Genomic DNA, 20,782 nt, shown 5'->3' on the forward strand with positions numbered 1-20,782 from the left:
TCGTTTTTTTTAGGGTAACTGAAGCCTATCCCAGCTGACTGGTCGCCAGCCAATCGCAGGGCATATATAGACAAATAACCATTCACACTAACATTTACGCTTATTAACAATATAGAGTCTTAAATTGACCTAACATGCTTGTTTTTGGAACATGAGTGTGAAAACCAATTCCAGCAGGGTCCAAGCTGAGAGTCCAACCTCAAAATTTTGACAGTGATGTAAGGGTAAGCCACATAAATTGAATCGACAGCAACTTTATTTATTCAGAGATCAGATTAGGATTTCAGAGAGAGTGAGACAATATCCTCAGTTGCTCACCTGAACGTTTCCCAAACTTCCTTTGAGCAATGTGACTCGGTGACTGTAGACCTCTATGGTTACATCTCTCAGCCAGGAGACTGTCGACACCCCACGGTCTTCGTTTTTGGCCTCTATGCTGAAGAAAGGCAGCCACGCGGCTTCCCAGCATGGCCGAGCCAGCAGGTAGGAACAGGTTCCTTGAAAGTGGTAGAGAAGACCGTCGAATGTGTGGTAGTGGGGGTCACCGAACACCACACAGGTGCTGGTGCGGGTGGGCTGACAGTAAAAGGCCCCCTCCTGCTGCTCGCAGGTCTCCAGCTGGCTGCATGGAGTGTCTTGGCAGAGCACCTCGTTGTCGACGTCAAGACAGCGGCATCGTTGTAAGCAGCGGTCCGAAAGCCAGAAGACCTCACCTCGTCTGTAAAAACGACCTGGAGAAGTTGTAGGATAAAGACTTTTAAAGACATTAAAGACAAGACCAGCAGACTTGTTCACATGTGACAGTGAGGAGCCATGGATTTGGTACCTGAGCCTTTAGCGGGGATATACCCAACTTAATCCACCACTTAACACCACTACTATCACATAACAATGATAGAAACCGCACTATAAAAAAGAGAAATATATAGCAGATTTTTAACAGATTGTTTTTGATGGGTTTTACAGTATACAGGCAAGTTCGAATTTAGGTTTGCACATCTTCAGTGTAATACCACGTTGTGCCACGACATGCACTTCTACTGGAAGAGATGCAGTGTAATTAAGAACAAAAAGGAGAGTCAGGCAATTGTTTGTAGGTTCATAATGACTGTACGATATCTGATAGGTTAAAGAAACAGTCTCATTGCTAATATGGTTTATGTTACATCAGCCATTGAAGAGAATAAATTAACACAATTCCAAAGAACAAATATTCAAATTTAGTTTGGAAATGTATGTCAGGGCTTCTGTAGTGTTTAACCAGCAAAGTAGGCCACTTGCCATTGTAGCTGCAGCCATTGGCGGGGTCGATCAGCTCTGGGTCAACACGAAAGAACCAGCGTCCTGGAATGTTCACGTTGGTGGTCTGCTCTATGTTCACCACATCGTTGGACCGCGATCGTGGCAGGTTCAAGAAGTGTCCGATTTCCCCGCCATTAAAACCTGACTGGAAAGGTGGGAAGAGTGTGAGGCGGACTTCGTTCTATGTTTGCGTGCAGGGGTCCTCAGTTTCTGACAGATTTTCGTTCTTGTGGTAGAGACGTAACCTTGAAACCTCAGATGGACCGTCATATACCGGGGACCCCCTGTACAGTGTCGAATCAAATCAAGTGTACCTGAGCTGTAGTGCCACCCAGTCCGGTTAGAGGATCTCCACCGCTGGCCGTGCCTGTGCTCCAGGCGATTTCCTCGTAGTTGAACAGAGCGAAGGACACTGCACCATCTGAGATTAGCACAGTTTGGAATGTGTTCACCTTTTAATCAAACAAGAGGATTGAAACAGTTTTACAAAAGAGAGAAACAGACCAAACACTGTAAAGCTACTATAACTAAATGGTATATGTTTCTGTTATTTTACTTTATGGGAATTTATGCATAGTCATCCAGCCAGATATCCAACCAAAGGTTCCTTAGACATTTTGAGAGTTCAACACCCCAGTAGTGGGTTTTTTTTGAAGCCCGATAAATGATCCCAGAACTACATTTAGACATCAGTTTCTGCAGTCCTGTAACGATTTCTAGTTCGAGTAAAGGTCCTGTGATTGCAACTCATGGATGCATTTTCATCTAAAGTTGGAGGAACTTTTTGTTTAAAATTGTGGCGAGTAGTCATTCAATCAATCAGCGCTGCAGCGCCAAAGATGCCCTGGACCTTTTGGGAGAATTATCCTCCCACTAGGTTCTTTTTTTTAGGTCCTGATAAGACCCCAATAACTAAATTCAGCCATTAGTCCCATTTACACAAAAGTTCCTAGTTCGACTTATTGCCTCATTTCCAACCTAAATTCCTCGGAACATTAAGTTCAGTGAGAGGTTTCTGGAACTTTTCAAAATTCCTGATCTAATCTCACTCCAGTAGGGTCTTTTTTTCAACCCTGATAAACCCCCACAGAAATAATTTCAGACAATAGTTCCAAACATCCAGTGGTCCTACAAAAGTTCTTAGGTCTAGGGTAAACTGTCACAACAAGCAATTCTAGGTTTTTGGCCTTTACCGGGGTTGTCTGGCTCCCGCCGTAGAAGGTGACCTGGTGCCACGTGGTGACAAAGGCCCAGGTGGCCGTGAAGTTGGGAATGTTCTTGAAATGTCGCCGGACGTCATGCGTCGCCCGCTCCAGTATTTGCGGCTGGGTGGTCTCCCTGTAGTAGACGTCGCCGCGGATCCCGTTGTGCACATCCGCCCATAGGGGGGCGATAAAGGAGCGGCTGTCACTCAGGGGGAACGCTTCTGGCGTGAACTGGCTCACATGCTCGTTAAAGGATATCACGCCATTATTGTTGATCTAGGAAGACAATTTGACATGATGATTATCACATAGATCAAATAAAAACAAATGATTTAGTGCTCAGTTAAGAATGTTAAAATGCTCCTTGGGAAAATATGTTTCAAAAATGAAAAACAAAAGACTTTGTTCGTGGTCACATCTTACATAAATGGTGCGGTAAGGGGTACTGAAGAAAACGAAGGGCACGAGCAGAGGAATCTCAGGGGAGCTCCCGTCATCCATCTTGGGGGTCTCCAGATCCATGTGGTCAGGTCCAAACGGATACAGGACATTACGAGTACTGACTAAAATGGAAGACAACATGGTAAAATATGGATGGATTCCATTAGAATGCGCCAGGGTGCCTAATGTTCAGGTTTGGTCGCATACCTCTCGTGCGAGCGGGTACGCTGACGATGCAGAGCAGAAGGACCGCACAGACTGGCCTCAACATCCTTAAAGAAAAAAAAAAAAAAAAAACACAATGAGAAGACGAAGTCCAGAACCAGAAAAACACGAGTGGGATATGTAGTCTGTGAGACCATTTGACACGACCCATTATGTAATACTAAAAACAAATAAAACCTCCGAGAAATTTCTTTTAAAGCCTAACATTTAGGTTTGTGCTCTTTGCTGTTTATTTACTAGGAATAATATTACACAGTGTTAGTGGTAATTGATGCCAAGTGAAAAGTGAAGTTTAAGACAAAAAAAAAAGAAGAGAGATTACTAAGACCTTAATGAATAAACGTGGCACACAACGATGTGGAGCAACCACGTCAGAGTCGACTTAAATGTTTACTCGTCACACAACATTGCGGCGGGATCACCTGTCAGCGTCGACTGGAAGAGAACATTGCGTAATGACCACATGTCAGAATTCACTGGAACTTAATCATCACATACAACATTGTGGAGTGACCACATGTCAGTCGACTGGAACCCTTAATTGGCCCACATTGAGGAGGGACCACAAGTCAAAGTCTACCCTTAGTCGTCACACAAAACAATGTGGTGCAACAACATGTCAGTCTTCTGAAAACCCTCATCACCATACAACATTGCGGAGTGAACACACGTCAGAGTCTACTGAAACCCCTAATTGGCAGAGGGACCACTTGTCAATGGAACCTTGGACTGGAACCCTTAAATGTCACACACAGTATTGTAGAGCGATCACGTCAGCGTCTACTTCAGCCCTTAAATCATCACACAACTTTGTGGAGTAACCACGTCAGTATCTACCGGAACCATGTAATCATGTCACGCAACTTTGTGGCACAACCACATGTCGGAGTCTACTAGAACTCTTAATCGTCACGAGCAAGATTGTGGAGCGACCGCATTTCAGAGTCTATTGGAACCCTTAAGGGTCACACACAACATTGTGGAGTTAAGCACACGTTACAAGTCTGTATAATCACAACCATGTTTTGGCTTCAGAAATACATTCCACGTTTACTTGTTCAAGAGCAGGCTCCCAGGTCTCCCCCGAGGAGCCCCTGAAAAGAAGCCATTATGCGTGCCAGGACAATGTGTAAGGATCACATTAGCCTTACGGTCCCATGCGAGGAGGCACCGATGGATTACAGGCTTGTTCTCTACCTCTCTGACTGGACCGCCACAAGGCAGCCTTAGACCGCATTACCATTGAGAGGGCTGGGGGGGGGGGGGGGGGGTCACTAATGGTCTGGAGGGATGGGCTTCGCTTGCCAAGGTCATAGCAGTGTGGCAGCAGCTTGGCAAACTCCATATCCCATTAGTAAAAGTAGGAGCTGATGCTCAGCATTTAGCATTGAAACAGTGAGCATTGTGCCGTGAAAAAAAAACAACAACAATAATAATAATTTTAAAAAAAAGGAACACCCTATTAATATGGCTGGAAAATTACATCAAAATACTTCTTAATAATACAAGTGTTATATACTATTTTATATTCAATCATATTTTTACTGGAATTAATGTTTTTTTATTACATATTTTTTGGTCCTTTATTATCTTGTTATATTTAAATATGTACCATATCTATATGAGAAAAAAAAACTTACTGTACCCAGTATATTATACACGCCACACCGTCATGGATTAAAATCCTTCAGCGCATGTAAAGTCCCTCTGCTCAAGCTAGCACATGTCCAGACCCCTCTGAAGTTTGCTAGTGCCCATCTGGATGATCCAGAGGAGGCATGGGAAAAGGCCATGTGGTCAGATGAGACCAACAAAACGTTTTTTGGTATCAACTGCACTCCCGGTGCTTGAATGATAAAGAAGTGAAGAGTACAATCCCAAATATCCCAACTGTGAAGCACGGAATTGGAAATGTATTACTTTGGGGTGCTAAAATGGGTCTCGACTGGGTGTTCCTGCATTACAATGACCCGAAACACACAGCCTGGGCAAGTGGTTAGTGACTCCGAAGCATCTCACGGTCCAGGAGAGGTCGAGCCAGTCTCCGAACCTTCCGAACCTGAACTCTTATTGCCCAGCGACAGCGCCAACACCTGAAAGATCTGGAGAATATCTGTATCGAGGAGCTGACCAAAATCCCCGTTGTAGTGTATTTAAACCAGAAAACGTTTGACCTCGGTAAATGTAAACAAAGGTTTCTGTACTAAGTTCTATTTCCCATATTATCAAAACCTTATTTCATGCAATGAATTGTAAATTCATTATTTAAAAATCGTGACGTGGTTTTCTGGATTTTCTTTTATTTTGTGTCTCTCATCGTTGAAGTGTACCTACAACAAAAATTAAAGACCTGGGAAAACTTGTAAAATATATTTTCCCCACTGTATGTGTATATATAGCTATAGATATATGTATTAACATTGATATTTAAGGTACACTATAAATTTCCCCAATGCATGACCTTTATTTCAATAATTCAATATTAACTAGTTATTTAACATTGAAAAAATTATTATTTGAATGATATACCAGTACAATTTCATTATTCCGTTTTTTTCATCACCACCATTATTATATGTATAAGAATGATATACTAGTACGTGTAGTACACCCAGATAATGTAGTATTTTATGTTTCACTGGGCTATATGGTTAATAATTGCAAATGAATGGGACATGGTTGCAAATAAAAATAGCCAGGTTAAAGCTGTTGTTCAGAGGGTACTCACTAATGCACCTTGACGGAATAAGTAGTACTGTGGCGAAAAGGATGCACTCACCTGCCTCCACAAGACGGCCATGGAGCGCCTCTCCAATCCAGCCTGGCAACCTCTACGCAGCGCAGGCCCATCTAGTGGATGAGCATCCACGGCGCCAACAAGTTGATGGCGTCCGTTCTCCAACTTCCACAAATCAAACACAGTCCATGCGAATCCTTCAAATGAGGTTTGTCGTGTGCGTAAACTGTGCATGAGGCAAATTTAACAGGAGATGAGAGCTTGTACAAGAAGGGAGGAGGAAAGGGGAGGGACGGCGTAGGAATGTCCAGTAGCGAGGGAGTGGAGGCAGATCAGAGATGCGGAATAATGACGGAGAGAAGTGAACATCCACCTTAGGCTAAATCAGCAAAGGACCTGCTTAGTGGAAACCATTATTGCAACTATAAGTAACTTGGGTTTTTTTTTTTTTTTGGTTTGTTTTAACCTGAGGGAAAAAAAAAAGCAACTGACTTCTGTTTTTGTCTGGAAAAACAATTTAGATACATGTTTTAAGAGAACCAGGTTATCTCCAGTTTTTTATTTGATAAAAACAAAAACGGACGTGTTCTCATTTAAAACATAAATAAACAAACAAAATAAACAAATAACCTCACAAAATACATTACGTGGAAACAAGGTCTTTCCAAATATTGAGATTTTTGGTTGTCTGTTAAAAAAATAAATCTCTTAAATGAAAACCAGGCATCTCCAAATTGTCATTTCAGGATAGTTCTAGATAAGTGGTTTCAAAATCTCTCATGCAAATGGAAACATATGTACAGTGGAAAACATCCAAATGTTTTGGCTGTTTTTGTTTATCCCCCGTAAGAAAACAATTTTAAATTACACAAAATTTGTGAGGCGACCAAACATACACTTTTTTCCGAATCAGAATCATCTTTATCGGCCAAGTATGTTACAGGACACACAAGGAATCTGGGAGATACATGCTTTTCCCTGGACACTGGCTGTAAATGTCCCTGAAATCAATTAAGATGTTTTAATCTTACTTGCTAAAGATGCTAATGACAGACCACTCGAGTTTGGACTTTTGAGATCCCTGGCTTACTATAACTGACTAAAATACTCAAACAGTAGCACCTCACCAAGGAAACCTCAAGTCCTTAAACATGGCTTTACAAGCTGCATGGAAGGTAAAGTTACAGAATGAACATGAGTCACTTTGGATACTATGTCTCAATTCCTTTTTAATTGGGAAATGCGTAATTTGCGAGGATACGCAAGACACATAGTCGCCGGAGATGTTCGCCCGATAGCAAGTGGGGGAAATCTCAGGTGGGTGTGTGCTGATGGGGTCTGGGAAAGGGGGTTGAAGGGCGCTGAGTCAGGGCTTTGTTGCAGGAGGACAGTGGAGAGTAATTGGAGAGGTGGGCGGGAGGGGGCAAGACGTGTGAAAGGCTCTAGGAGTGAGGCCAAGACCCTTGGTACCATTAAGATGCACGAAGACTCTCTTAGTTGAGGCTTCTTTTATGGACCCCCTTTAAGACTCAGCATAAATGGACAGGTACTGATCGGTGAAAGGCGGAATTGCACAAAGGCTTGAGGATATCAAGAGTTACCAATGACCAGGTGGCCGAGGAGAGGGTCTTGACTTGGGTGTTTTGGGAAAAGCTGTGTGTGAATACGGCGGAGAAGATGGAGGTGTCCTGATAGGACCTCACACAGGGACAAACCGCTGCTTTGTTGCAGTGACACAATGGGTAAAAAAATTGAACTAGCAGTTTTCCAGCTTTGGAGGTAGTATCAGAGCCAATACAGAGGTTGAGCACCATCTTAAGTCACTTTTACACTTTGTCCGGCTTTATTCCATTTTGGTGTTTTGTCTTATATTCAATCCGGAGTCTTACGCTCACAATATGCTGGTCTTTTGACGACTCAAAGTGCAAAAAAAAAAAAAAATAAATAATAAAAATAAATAAATACATTTTTTTTTTTTTTTTAAAGTATTAGTCAGCATGTTCTCCCCGCTTTGGAGGTAGTATAAATAAGGGCTATAACGGAGGGGGACTACGTCTTTTACACGTAAAAGATGTAATGTTTCTTGTGCCTTGCTTAGTGTAGAAATTGACTTGGAAATGGTGGGACCTATAGATAGGTGACACTCAACAGAGGCCTAAGGTATTTTCCAATAAAAGCCTTTCAACATGTTATCCGATGCAGTCCAAGTCAAGGTATACGCAGCATCACCACTTCTGGAAAACCCATCAAGCCTGACCTTGACAAAGCAGGTCCATGACAGGATACCCCGCTGAAGTCACCCTATCCACTGAGTTAGGGAGTGGGCCACCCCTGATCCCAGCAGTCACACACGCCCTTGGCCTTAATGCTCTCATTCAAGACGAGCGGAACCTTCTTCCAGAAACCCAAACCTTCTTACCCCCCGTGACTCATTCTTTGAAGTGAACAATACACCTAGTTAAAGCCCTCCCTACACCACTGCGCTCACTGTCATTCCATAGTGCAATGGGACATATCAGAGTAGCAACTGCACCTTAGCTGTCAAGATAGTTTCTTTTTTTTTTGTTTTATTTTGACAGTCTACAACAATATATTGATACCATGACTTTTAAAAAATCATGATGGAATCATTATCTACATTATTTTCCAACTGTTCCACAAATAGCCCAAACATTGCAATCATCTTCAATAGTGCATTCCAGGCAACTGGGAACTCTGACTGGGAAAATTGTATTGGAAGTCGAATTTACTTAAGAACTTCACAAAGATGATCTGTTCATACTGTAATTCGAGCCAATGATGTGGTGGCCTCTATCAGACGGAAATCCAATTAGAAGCAATCAAACCGAATAGACAACATCCCAAACAGGATTAAAGGCCCTGCAGTTGGAAGAGAATGAGGGGTGAGGGGTGGGGCTGGGGGTTAATTGGAGAGGAATATTCTGGAAACATGACGCAATCTGACACGTATGGGATGGACTATTTTTTGTGGCTTGGTGAAGTGAAGAGTCCTAATCAGACCAGCCAGAAATAAAACCGTTCAGAATCGACCAGCCAGAAATAAAACCGTTCAGAATAATCTCGAAAAGTATGGATCAGTTTGCCGTAAAAATAAAGAGAACACAGTTATAGGACAGGATCATAATTTATTTCTCCAAGGTACACCAAAGCTACATTTTATATAAAGCTGTGAAAATGGCAGGATATTGATAAAAATAAAACACAATAAAGTCACCATTGACAATAACAAGCAGAAATATATAAATGAATAAACCGGGGCAGTACAAGGCAAACTATGAGGCATTGGCAGTTTACAACATTTTAAAATCTTCCTGAAAGTGAGGGTGCAACTTGCTCTCATGAAAATGTTGTCGAAATTTGGACGAAAAGGTAGGCAAAACAAAGTCTTGCTAAAATCTCAAAGCAGTTCGGGCATATCGTTTCCCCAATAACTATTCATTGAAAAAAACCAAAATACCAAAACTATCTGTAAAGTTTTTTAGGGGCGCTTATTCAATCAAGTACATTACAGGTTAGGATTTGTACAAAATCTTTCTAAATTCTCAGTGACATGTGCATTACAAATGTCCATAAGTGACTTATTTTATGCAGGATTAAAAGTAAATCTCGGGATTCATGAAAAGTAATACAATATGGCAAACAATTCACGTTATTACTTTCGCATGACAGCTCCAGATCACCAAATACCACCCAAAAATACATACACCCCTAATCCAAAACTTCTGTTTCTTGGATGTCCCCAAACTTAAACTCTTCTTGCAAAGTTAGTGGGTTTTCAGTACAAATACACTAAAGTACATAGACACTCTAAGATGAAATATGAAGTATCCCAGAAAGGTCCTGAGTTTGAACCCAGAAGCAGCAAACGTTTGTTTTATGTGGGCTTTGCCAGGTTCTCACTCGGTTTGTGTAAACTTGGTGTTTGAAAATAATGACAATTTCAGGACATTTTCGCCAGTTGGAAGAGTTTCAGATTTTGCAATTTCTTGAGACATTATATTTTGAATGAACATGTATGCTATTTTTCCACTGCAAGGTACCAGCTCATCTCGTGGATAAAACAGTGAAAACTTTGCAGATAGAATGAAACGTGTTTGTGTGGATGGGAACTGGGTGCTGGTGTTGAAACCCAACTAATTATCCTGGAACATAAACGAAGGTGAGAAGTGCCATTGTGAGACCAGTAGATACCATGCAGTGGGAGGAGAGAAAAATTATCTCCCAAGGTTCAATCCAGCCCCCCTTCCTACTGGTGGGAATTTCTCTCGTGATTGGGAGGAAAGCAACGCCAAACTGAGCCAGTGGGAGAGGTCAGGACCCCGCATCATGTGAAAAGAGTGGACACTCGAGGTGTCAGGTTTGTGAGGGCGATGTAAGAAGGGCGACCATTCAGGCTGTTACAGATAAACAAGCTCTAAAGATTTAAACAAACAGAATGTGTGTACCAGGCCTTTTGGTGGTTGGGTAGACAACCTGTACAAGTCCCCTCTCACATGGGAACAGAGTCTTCTCTTCAGAGATAAACGTCCTTCCTCGGACAACCACTGGCCCTTGAACTAGCGCCAACATTTTGTTGCATAAAATCACATAAATTCAAGTCAAAGATAATCCAGTAAGTGTTCAGTGAGTCCCGTGAATCCCCCCCCCCCAAACGCCCAAAAAACAACCAACCAAACAAATAAACCCCTGAGTGTCAGACCTCAAAGATGTGAGGAGCTACAGCGACTTTTTACCTTGGGCACTACGAGGATCTCGTCTCCATCTCGAATGCTGTACGAGTGGAGGGCCCGGAAGCCGCACTTCAACTCTTCCGGTCCAATGACGGAACACATTTCCCGGTTGATGTAGAATAACCTGATCCCGTTGGTGGGCAGCTGAAGAAGCGCCCTCAGCTGCTTCTTCAGGTCACCAACCGTCTGTTCCAAGCGGAGGCTGACCGCCTCAACCCTGTCGCCCCAGCGGACTTCCACCGTTGTGCAGCGGGGGGTCAGGTCCACGTCGGCCAACGGGGCAAGCTGACCGTATTTGGATATGAGCTCGTTGTACCTGTGAGACAGTAGCGCTGGTGTCAGACCAATGAGGCTCGAAAGCAGGGGTGGGTCACCAACATGGTTGTCTGCACCAGGCACATCCCAAAAGACTCCATGAGAAGCCTGTGGGCCTGTTGTAAAAACATCCATTTCTGTGACATGACCTCAAAAAAAACTATTCACACCAGACATCCCAGGAATCTTGCTGAAATGTAGAAGTTTTTTAAAAGAGGAATGGTCCAAATTTCATCCTCATCATTGTGCACTTGTGATGTGCGACTACAGGAAACGCTTGGTAGAGGTTATTGCTGCCAAAGGAGGGTACATACACATCCCCCCCCCCCCCCACCCCCACTGCAGTTGTCTCTCTGGATTCTGAAGTGTGAATTTAAACAACCAAATCAATCTTTTGTTGGCTGCCTATTTCTGAAAATGTGTTTTTGTAGCTTTTAACTGAGACAGCCCAATTCAGCTAATTTACATGAGTTTCACAGCCCATGACTCGGAAGCTAGGCTGGCTGAAGATCGGGATCGACTGTTGTCTCCATGAGGGAAAAAACAGATTCTGTCTTTGACGGGCCTTGCGTGCACCTCGCAGTTAGCATTCACTTTATTTTTTTTAGACTTTGGGCTTAAATCCATGCTTCCCATTGGCTCAACAGTATATGGGCGAATGGGACAGCGCTGCCCCCTCAAAACAGGCTAATTCCTGAACACTGGAGTCTTTTGACAAAAGTTTCATAGAAAATATTATCAAGACACCTAGGAATGTTGTAAATTGTGAAAAACTGCATAATATGGCTGCTCTACGAGTGAACACAGAATTCATTGGTTTTCCTGTGGTTGATGAATTAGCTTTAAAATGTTTGTTAGCTCTGAATTTGCGTGAAAGGTTAAAAATGTCGATCTTGCTGCCTCTTCTTATCTCAGTGGAACACTCAATATTCCCTCTTTGCCGTGAGGTCCCGTCTCCTTTCAGTCCTCTTTTAGTCCCTCTGCTTACTCCAGTGGAGACTCGTATTTCATTTTCAGTCTGGTCACTCCTCTTGCAACTAATCTTTCCTGTACAGCTCGCTGGCCTCTTTTCATGCTACGCCTGTTTCTCAACGACTTGCAATGTTACACAAGACATTTAAGCACCGCTGAACCTCTGATGGACAGATTAACTCAACTTCTATGTTTCACCCCCCCCCCCCCCCACCCCGAGCAGTCCTATTTAGTGTCCATCAGATGGTGCTGTTTGTCTTTCTAATGTGTATTTTACATTTAACACAGACAGGGATCAAATCGAATGCTGACATAAGCCACTAGTTTTTCCATTCAAACATCCTAGCGAGTCATGACTAGCATTTGCCAATTTTTCTTATTCTTCGATGATCAAGCCCCATTAAATCTGCCGAGCAACAAGTGGACAAAATACAAATGCTGTTGCGCTACATCACCACCCACTGTCGCTGACCAATGAAGAGCATCTTTCTTCAAATTGTCAGTTTTTGTTTTCAAACAGAAGAACAATTAATTTTTTTTTTTTTTTTTAACTTTTTCAGATAGGAAAAAAAAAAAAAAGAAGAAGTTGCATATTTTGAAGATACTTGGTTTTTATTGGACAATGATAGTATGCGTGTTAAACATTTTGCTTAATGCCAAGCATGGATTCAATTAAATGTTGAGGTAACGGTTGCAGTCAGTCAAAACTGTCATTCAAGCAGCCTAGCAGGACATACTCCAATTTTTTATTCACCAACAGAGCAGTTAGGATTGAGCACTATGAAATCTGCCTAGCAAAAAGTGGACATATTTTTTTGGGGTAGGGGGCTAAATTCTGTTGACCTACGTTGTTGTGCTGACCGTTGAAAAGCATGCATCTGCAAATTTGGAGTTTTGGGGATTTTACCCGAAACACAATGAAAAACATTTTTGGGGTTGTTTTTTCATGTATTAAAAAATAAATAAATAAATAACCCTGCTACCTTGTGTATCCGTTTTCCAATTAGAGAATTATGTGCACAAAGGAGTCATTGAGCGGGGAGAGAGTGGTGGCATTGTCCCCCCCACCAAATGTTGGATACCCCAGCCCCCAGTCCTGGTTAGGGACTACACTTTCCTTCACCAAGTTAAGTGGAAAGCCTGCAGTAAAGAGCGTGAGCAATCACGTGATCACCAGGTAAACATACTCATTGGACAAAAGCAATGGCACACTTGACCTTTCCATCTACAGGAACTCAAAAATATGGAGTTCTGAAACTGCGTTGTTGAATTAACTCATACAATGGCAGTACTGTTTTTAGTCATAAAGGTCAGGGTGTGTTGAACTCTATTACATTACACCCAGGCGTTCATTCATTCATCAGCCGTATCGAAGCACATTTCTTCATTTGGTCTTTCTTAGCACGTGCTAAGCTACCATTAGCATCTTACGGGACAATAGAGCCTCTTCGCACAGTGAAAAAAGTAACAGGTGCACTGGGAGAAAGTTAAATTAATAATGCAGCTCACTGCTGTGATATATTTTGGCTTACAAACCTCCATCCAGCCATCCATTTCCCGAACCGCTTTTCCTCACTAAGGTTGCGGGCATGCTGGAGCCTATCCCAGCTGACTTCGGGCGAAAGGCGGACTACAACCTGAACTGGTCGCCAGTCAGTCACAGGGCAAAACGGACAACCATTCGCACTCACATCCACACCGTCACTGAGTGGGAACTGAACCCACGCTGCCCGTACCAAGTGTCAGGCGAGTGTACCACTACACTGTCAGTAACTGCTTACAAACATTTCAGTCTGTTTTTGCTGTTGTATTATAACCTTATATTCAAGTATTTCAGGTATCAGTCGCCCCTTTTTCTCGAAGTTATTATGTTGCCTTTTCTGAAACTTCTCAGATTTTGCATGATTGGAGTGCGTTTCCGTACCTGCACGGGCGCTCCTGCTCCGGACAGTCCTGGTAGTACCGGATCAAGAACCTCTCAGCTGCTTCCCTGTCGCTGTCGGACACCGCGCCCCCGTTCAGCACTAAGACATTAGGCAACCTGCAAGGGGGAGGCAATTTGGAATATAAAATGAGACAGGTTAAAAATACTGAGTACAATCCCTTTTTCTGTACTGCGGGGCCCTCGGAACACAAAACGGTGTGAACAACTTGGAATTCGACCTAAAAATTTAAAATGCAGACCAGAAGATGGATACTAAATTCAGACAGAAGAAACTGCCACTGGTTGAATCAGCTTCAATGACCGGGATTGGCGCAGCTGTATGTCCCAGACATGTTATTAAGCCAACTCTTTCAAATTGAGAGAAAAAAAAAAGGCATGTCTCCTTTAGCTCCTGAATCTGAACAAATCGAAAGACCTGGAACAAAACTGCGGACGAGTTCCCAGCGCGCACTATGCATGTTTGGCCTTACTGCGCTAAAAGGAGGCTGCGTCGCTCTTGTGTGGTGTACGGTTGCAACAGCGGAATCCCCATCACTTTGAGTTCTTGCAGCTTGGGGAAGAAGTTCAGCCTCTCGATGTCCTCCCACTTACTCAGCCCTGCGCGACAGAAAACTGTCGAGATTTAGACAGGGTTCCGACACATTTACAATTTCCAAATTCCATACTATTCCAGACACTGACGACCAGAAAATAATCTGAGTTATCTGTAAAAAATAAATAAAAATAAATAAATAAATAAAAATCATAATAATCATAATAATTTGTGATTTGTTAAATGTGTATCATTCATTGTGTAAAAAAATCAGTTAATCACTTGTTTTTATTGGTCTATGTATTCTGTCATCCAAAAATTTCCATCAGACTCTTGGTAGGTAATATTGAGCATACAAATAACAATTTCCATTTCCCATACTTTCCCAGTTTATGAAATCAAATGTCATACTTTCCACATTGCTTGGAGAACATCACGACACATTGCGTCTCTCCTGACCTGAGTTGTTGAAGTTGATGCAGCGCAGGTTGGGGAAGAGGCGTTGCAGTGTTTCTTGGGTGTCGGCCACGCATTCCACGCTGTTGTTGGCCAGCACCAGCTCGCTGAGGCTGGGGTACATCAGCCCGAACTTGCGCACATCCCCCCAATCACGCAGGTGGTTGTCGGTGATCTGCAGCAGGCGCAGGGACGGACAGGCTGCGCAGGACTGGGACACGGCGTAGTAGTCGTTCAGGCACAGGAAGAGCTCCAGCAGCCTTGGGACAAACCAGGAACATGTAAAGGTAAATAGTTATTGACTTAGTTAAACCTATTGGACAGCACTTGTAATTGCTGCCATTGTGATGTATTCAGTGATTGAGGTTCTACTCACTCAGGCGTGTTTCGCGTGAGCGCGTTCACGGTGTCCCAGCTGACGTGCGTGTTGATGAGGACGAGCCGCCGCACCCGGGCGAACACCTCGGCCATGCACGGCTCCAGCGTGGCGCCGCCCAGCGGGTTCATGCTCAGGTTTAGGAAGTCCAGGCGAGGGACGTTGGAAACGATGGCGCAGATCTGTTAAGCCCGTGAAAATGACATTTGAGTGTCTTCTGTTTTTTTCCTCTGCTAGGCAGTCATGAAGCAGCCGAATATTCATATTGGTGCTGAATTAACACTAATAAAATACGGCGGGAGAAGTTAATAATTTCAAACATTAGTACACTGACCACTGCCAAGGCTTAAAGATGTGAAATTAAAAAGTCAATAGATAGTCCAGTGATTCTCTAAGTGGTACACCAGCACCCTCTAATGGTATGTGAAAGAATCCCTGAATTAAATGTTCAAAACAGTGCATAAGGTTCTAGTGGCTTAACATTTTTTTTAACATTCAATCGAGTACAGTTCATTGTTAAGTACAGTTCATTTTTAATTAACTTTTATAAATGTTCAAAACAGTGCATAAGGTTCTAGTGGCTTAACATTTCTTTTAACATTCAATCGAGTACAGTACATTGTTAAGTACAGTTCATTTTTATTTAACTTTTATGTACAACACATTTGCATTAAATCTCTTGAGAACTGCTTGTTTTGAAACATTAAGGAAGAAAGCCTCTGCCTAATTTATTAGCGTTTAGGTTAGGGTTAGGCCAGAAATGGAAACACAAGAATGACAGTAGTTTGGCTGACCTCGGCCCAGTCGTAGATCTCATTGTAAGACAGGTCCAGCTCGACCACGTGGGCACAGAACGCGGCGATGTCGGACCTGTTACCCGCCTTTTTGATCCCGCAGTCGTTCAGAACCAGCACGCTGGGCAAAAACAGGCGACCTGCGAATGGGGAACGCCGGCGTTATGACAAAAACAACAACAGAATCGTACCGGCAACCGGGACTCACCTTTGATGGGCGACCCGGGAGTGGAGGGCAGCACCACGACGCCCACGCCTTGGCCGTAGGGGAAGTTCTCCGTGTTGTACTTGTCGCTGATGACCTGCACGAAGGTGCGAGCCGCCTCCTCATCAGAGGACTGATCCATTGTCCAGCCCTGGGGTGACAAAAATTAACTGCTGAGGCCATTTCAACTCTATTGCTAACAAAAACAGCAGCACACTAACTGGTGCTGCGGTGAATTTAAGTGCAGACACTTGGGAACTGTTTTAAATTGCGTAAGATTTTTTTTAGGTTTATTTTTTTAACTACCACCAAAAAATGTGACTTATGTCTAATTTAAGACTTAATAGTTTGATCTTCCTTTTTAAACTTGAAAACTGATATAATTTCTATTTCTTTCCTGTCATGCGACTTCATATTCCTCGGTGGGAGCGCCGCCGTGGAGCACGCAGAGCCGAGCTCATGCGGGCGTCAGTGTCAGCCGTGAGAAAAGCTTCAAAAATAGCTCGTCAGCGTGATCACATCAGTGACAAGGAAGCCGAAACGTGAAGCGACACGAGCAGGCCGCACTGATGCCGCCATCTGACCCTCCACTGGCCGCCTGTCCATTTTTAGACCCCCTCTACTCCCAAACAAGCAAAGATATTTTACAATCTTATCCATGACTTGAAGGAGTCATGCATGAAAATGCAGTAAAGACAGTAAAAATAAATAATAAATGTTCATCTGTGCGACTCTCACTGTGTGAATATTAATATCATTATGACAATGTGACAACATCACTCAAACTACATTTTATCCCTGTGTCTGTCCAGGTGAAGACAGTCATTCTCTCTTATCCACCCTGATCAGGACTATCGGTTTCAGACAAATCATCTCGTAACGCCCAAATAGCTCCAGTTTGATGTTCCTCTCACAAGAGTTTCTCACGGATCCGGCGAATCTTACCTTTGATGCGGGGCAGAGCAAAGCACAGCTGCTTTTCAACAGCGCATCCGATCACATTCCCCTGCTGAGGAAAGACACACAAAAATGAACAAAAACAGCAGAGAGCAGTGATTGGGAAAAGGCAGTGTACTTCCTCAAACAGTGGCCTTCGATCGAATAGATGCTGTGGCTTCAACTAAATCATAAGAATTTGTAATTGCGTGGATGCCACAAGACGGCAACAAAGCACTTAAATCACAGAGGATCATAAAGAACCAACGCTATGCATCATAGAATGTACAAAATCATGAGCCCGCGTTAAACAAACAGAGTAGTTAAATTATTCATCATAAACAAACCACCTTCACATGAGGCTCATCAATCGTGTGAGATAGCCTACTAGCATGTAAAACATGCTTGTACAAACACCACACATGAGCAAACAAATATGCGCACTACCACTTTAGATAAACATTATGAAGTCATTAATCTCAGCTTTTGCATTTAAAACATCCTTTCTTCCTCACGGGCGGTTATTATGTTAACAGCATGTATTATGTTGCCGACAATAGAGCAAGGCGGGAAGCTCCATTATGGCTGATGAACACATGCCACACACTCTTTTGTGCAGACACAGACAAGCGCCTTGCACTTACCATCATGTCGTCACCTTGTCAAATAGCATATTGTGGAATAATACCTTTATTTCCAGGAATAGACCGCGATATAGGGGGCGTAAGAATAATTGGTCTCGCGGCACAAGAAGGTTCACTCATTTATCGCCACGCTCAGTCTTTCATTGGGCCTTGAAGTGTGTTTCGTACCCATCTTGACTGTATGTAATAATTATGACTTTGCTAGTGAGTTAGCATAGGTTAGCAATAGGCAATGGCGCGGCGTAAAAATACATCGTCACACGCTCAGTTGCTTACTGTTTTTCCATTTTATTGTTTTATATATATGGCCTTGAAGTGTTTTTCACAAAAAAATATGGTAATTCTAACTTTGATAGTGAGTTAGCATAGGTTAGCAATAGGCAATGGCGCGGCGTAAAAATACATCGTCACACGCTCAGTTGCTTACTGTTTTTCCATTTTATTGTTTTATATATATGGCCTTGAAGTGTTTTTCACAAAAAAATATGGTAATTCTAACTTTGATAGTGAGTTAGCATAGGTTAGCAATAGGCAATGGCGCGGCGTAAAAATACATCGTCACACGCTCAGTTGCTTACTGTTTTTCCATTTTATTGTTTTATATATATATATATATATATATATATATATATATATATATTTATATATATATATATATATATATATGGTCTTCAAGTGTTTTTCATTAAAAAAAATATTTCTTGCAATTATGACTTTGCTAGTGAGTTAGCATAGGTTAGCAATAGGCAACGGCGCGGCGTAAAAATATATTGTCACACGCTCGGTTACTTACCGTTTTTCCATTTTATTGCTTTTATATATATGGCCTTGAAGTGATTTTCATTAAAAAAATATTTCTTGCAATTATGACTTTGCTAGTGAGTTAGCATAGGTTAGCAATAGGCAACGGCGCGGCGTAAAAATATATTGTCAACCGCTCGGTTACTTACTGTTTTTCCATTTTATTGTTATATATATATATATATATATATATATATATATATATATATATATATATATATATATATATATATATGGTCTTGAGGTATTTTTCATTAATAAAAATATTTCTTGCAATTATGACTTTGCTAGTGATTTAGCATAGGTTAGCAATAGGCAACGGCGCGGCCTAAAAATATATTGTCACACGGTCGGTTACTTACTGTTTTTCCATTTTATTGCTTTTATATATATGGTCTTGAAGTGATTTTCATTCAAAAAATATTTCTTGTAATTATGACTTTGCTAGTGAGTTAGCATAGGTTAGCAATAGACAATGGCGCGGCGTAAAAATATATTGTCACATGCTCGGTTACTTACCGTTTATCCATTTTATTTGTTTTTTATATATGGCCTTGAAGTCTTTTTCATGAAAAAATATTTATTGTAATGACTTTACTAGTCAGTTAACATAAATTAGGGACCGATTACGGCACGCAGCACAAATGGTACACTCAGCACTTGATTTATTTTACTTTGTTTACTTTTTTTTTGTTTTACTTTTATGGTTTTGAAGTGTTTTTCATACAAATATTTACTGTAATTTTGACATTTTGAGGTGAAAAGAAATGGTGTGCGAAGTAGCTTGAGCAGCATCATAAGAATATGTCGCTAAAGGGCACTGGAAGGCACGCTCAATTACCACTGTACTTGCTGTGTTTCATTTTATTGTCTTATCATCATGACCCAGAAGATCAGAAGTGTTTTTCAAATAAGTAATAAGTGGAATTATGACGTTTCGAGATTACGGACTGGCCGCAATGAACTAGTTTGCCCAGCGGCGGTGTCATGGCACAAGGCGGCATGCTCAGTTAACGCCGTATCGTCGTAAATGTTTTTCCTTTGTTTCATTTATTAGTTCATTTACGGGCTAGAAATGTTTTTCATACAAATATTGATTTGAATTATAATTTATGAATGCCTTAGTGTAGGTCGGTGTTAAAAGACGACGGAGCATCCCGATTTACGTGCACATGTACATGACACCGTCGTAAACCGAGGACAAACTGTGTTTTTAAGAACAAAGACCACGGGGGGGCTGAATTCGAGGAACTTTCAAAGTCGCTGTTTATGCCGAATTGAAGCACGAGCCATGTCGTCTGAGAATAAAGCCCAAATTCGCGCTCCTGTCGTCGAATAGACTCGAGAATGATCAAGGTCACGTTAAAAATAGTCAAATTCTAACGGGTTTCGGAAAAAGTCCTCTCTAGGGAGGGGCGATCGGCCTACAACGAGGCCGGTACGGTGTTGATAAATATAGCCAGGAGATAAGACTTGCAACCAGTGGTTGATGTACCTGTCATGCGACTTGAGGAAATGTATAGACGCTGTGTTACGCTTGTACGGCTTAAAACTAACTCGTCGGTTCGTGACATGTCGTAAAATCACTTTATCTTTGGTGTCTGCTACCGAGTCAACGATGTCATCTGAGTCCTTCGAAAGTGACATGCCTATATTAGTTGACATTCTGAGTGCACTCACCGTGAAAGCCCCGGAAGCCACTCGCAATGTTATGTTTGTGTTTTTCTTTTCGTTGGTGGAGTGTCAGTGGGGAGGCGGAAGTGACGTAGTTTAAATGGCTTTAAAATTGCACGGGGCTCCTCCTCGCGTATTTTTGAGGGGAGGGCGGGGGAACAAAACAAAAAAACGTAGTTATCGCATTGAAAGTGAAGTTAGCTAGATTTAATTACACACACACACACAAAAAATGGAAACATCGAATGCGGTGTTTTTCTTTTCGCTGCTAGCGTGTCAGAAAAGCATCATCTTTACCGGAAATGACGAATTTAAAATCGCTTCAAACGTCATTTCGAAACAAACCAGAAAAAGGTGGCATTTACGCGTACAGATAATAAAAATAAGAGTAATATAAAATAAACATTTAGAAAAATCCAAAGAGCTGTTTTTATTTTTGCTGGCGGAGTTTCAATTTAAATCCCGCCCACT

At 42.1% G+C, this 20,782-nt stretch overlaps 2 protein-coding genes across 3 annotated transcripts in view; both read right to left on the bottom strand.

Moving 5' to 3' along the window:
- Positions 1-6,303, bottom strand: part of LOC133416194 (alpha-tectorin-like) — a 21,701-nt gene extending 15,398 nt beyond the window's left edge. The window contains 7 exon segments of the mRNA XM_061702941.1: positions 319-731; positions 1,282-1,447; positions 1,617-1,754; positions 2,496-2,783; positions 2,931-3,070; positions 3,156-3,220; positions 5,953-6,303. Coding sequence (XP_061558925.1) covers positions 319-731; positions 1,282-1,447; positions 1,617-1,754; positions 2,496-2,783; positions 2,931-3,070; positions 3,156-3,220; positions 5,953-6,023 — 1,281 coding nt within the window. The 5' untranslated portion in view covers positions 6,024-6,303.
- A 2,733-nt stretch (positions 6,304-9,036) lies between these two features.
- LOC133416195 (tubulin-specific chaperone cofactor E-like protein) lies at positions 9,037-20,398 on the bottom strand. Of its 2 annotated transcripts, none has more exons than XM_061702942.1 (9): positions 20,318-20,398; positions 17,202-17,265; positions 16,260-16,407; positions 16,052-16,191; positions 15,258-15,439; positions 14,885-15,141; positions 14,364-14,490; positions 13,873-13,989; positions 9,037-10,977 (listed from the first exon to the last, which is right to left on the bottom strand). In XM_061702942.1, the coding sequence occupies exons 3-9, from the start codon at positions 16,396-16,398 to the stop codon at positions 10,632-10,634; spliced, it is 1,308 nt and encodes a 435-aa protein (XP_061558926.1). In that variant the 5' UTR covers positions 16,399-16,407; positions 17,202-17,265; positions 20,318-20,398; the 3' UTR covers positions 9,037-10,631. The 2 variants fall into 2 exon arrangements, with proteins under 2 accessions (XP_061558926.1, XP_061558927.1); XM_061702943.1 differs by having other exon boundaries at positions 17,202-17,262; positions 20,318-20,349.
- Between the last annotated feature and the right edge of the window lie 384 nt (positions 20,399-20,782).

Source organism: Phycodurus eques, chromosome 17 (genome assembly GCF_024500275.1).
Source record: "Phycodurus eques isolate BA_2022a chromosome 17, UOR_Pequ_1.1, whole genome shotgun sequence".
Taxonomy (NCBI): Eukaryota; Metazoa; Chordata; class Actinopteri; order Syngnathiformes; family Syngnathidae; genus Phycodurus; species Phycodurus eques.

Bases quoted from the DNA above. Each gene is read 5' to 3' on its own strand.
- LOC133416195 (XM_061702942.1), bottom strand. From the start codon at position 16,398: ATGGATCAGTCCTCTGATGAGGAGGCGGCTCGCACCTTCGTGCAGGTC. The intron at 14,491-14,884 runs GTCAGGAGAGAC...TCTGTCGCGCAG, and splicing joins CATCAACTTCAACAACTCAG to GGCTGAGTAAGTGGGAGGAC. The intron at 13,990-14,363 runs GTAAGGCCAAAC...TCCCCCTTGCAG, and splicing joins CGCAGCCTCCTTTTAGCGCA to GTTGCCTAATGTCTTAGTGC.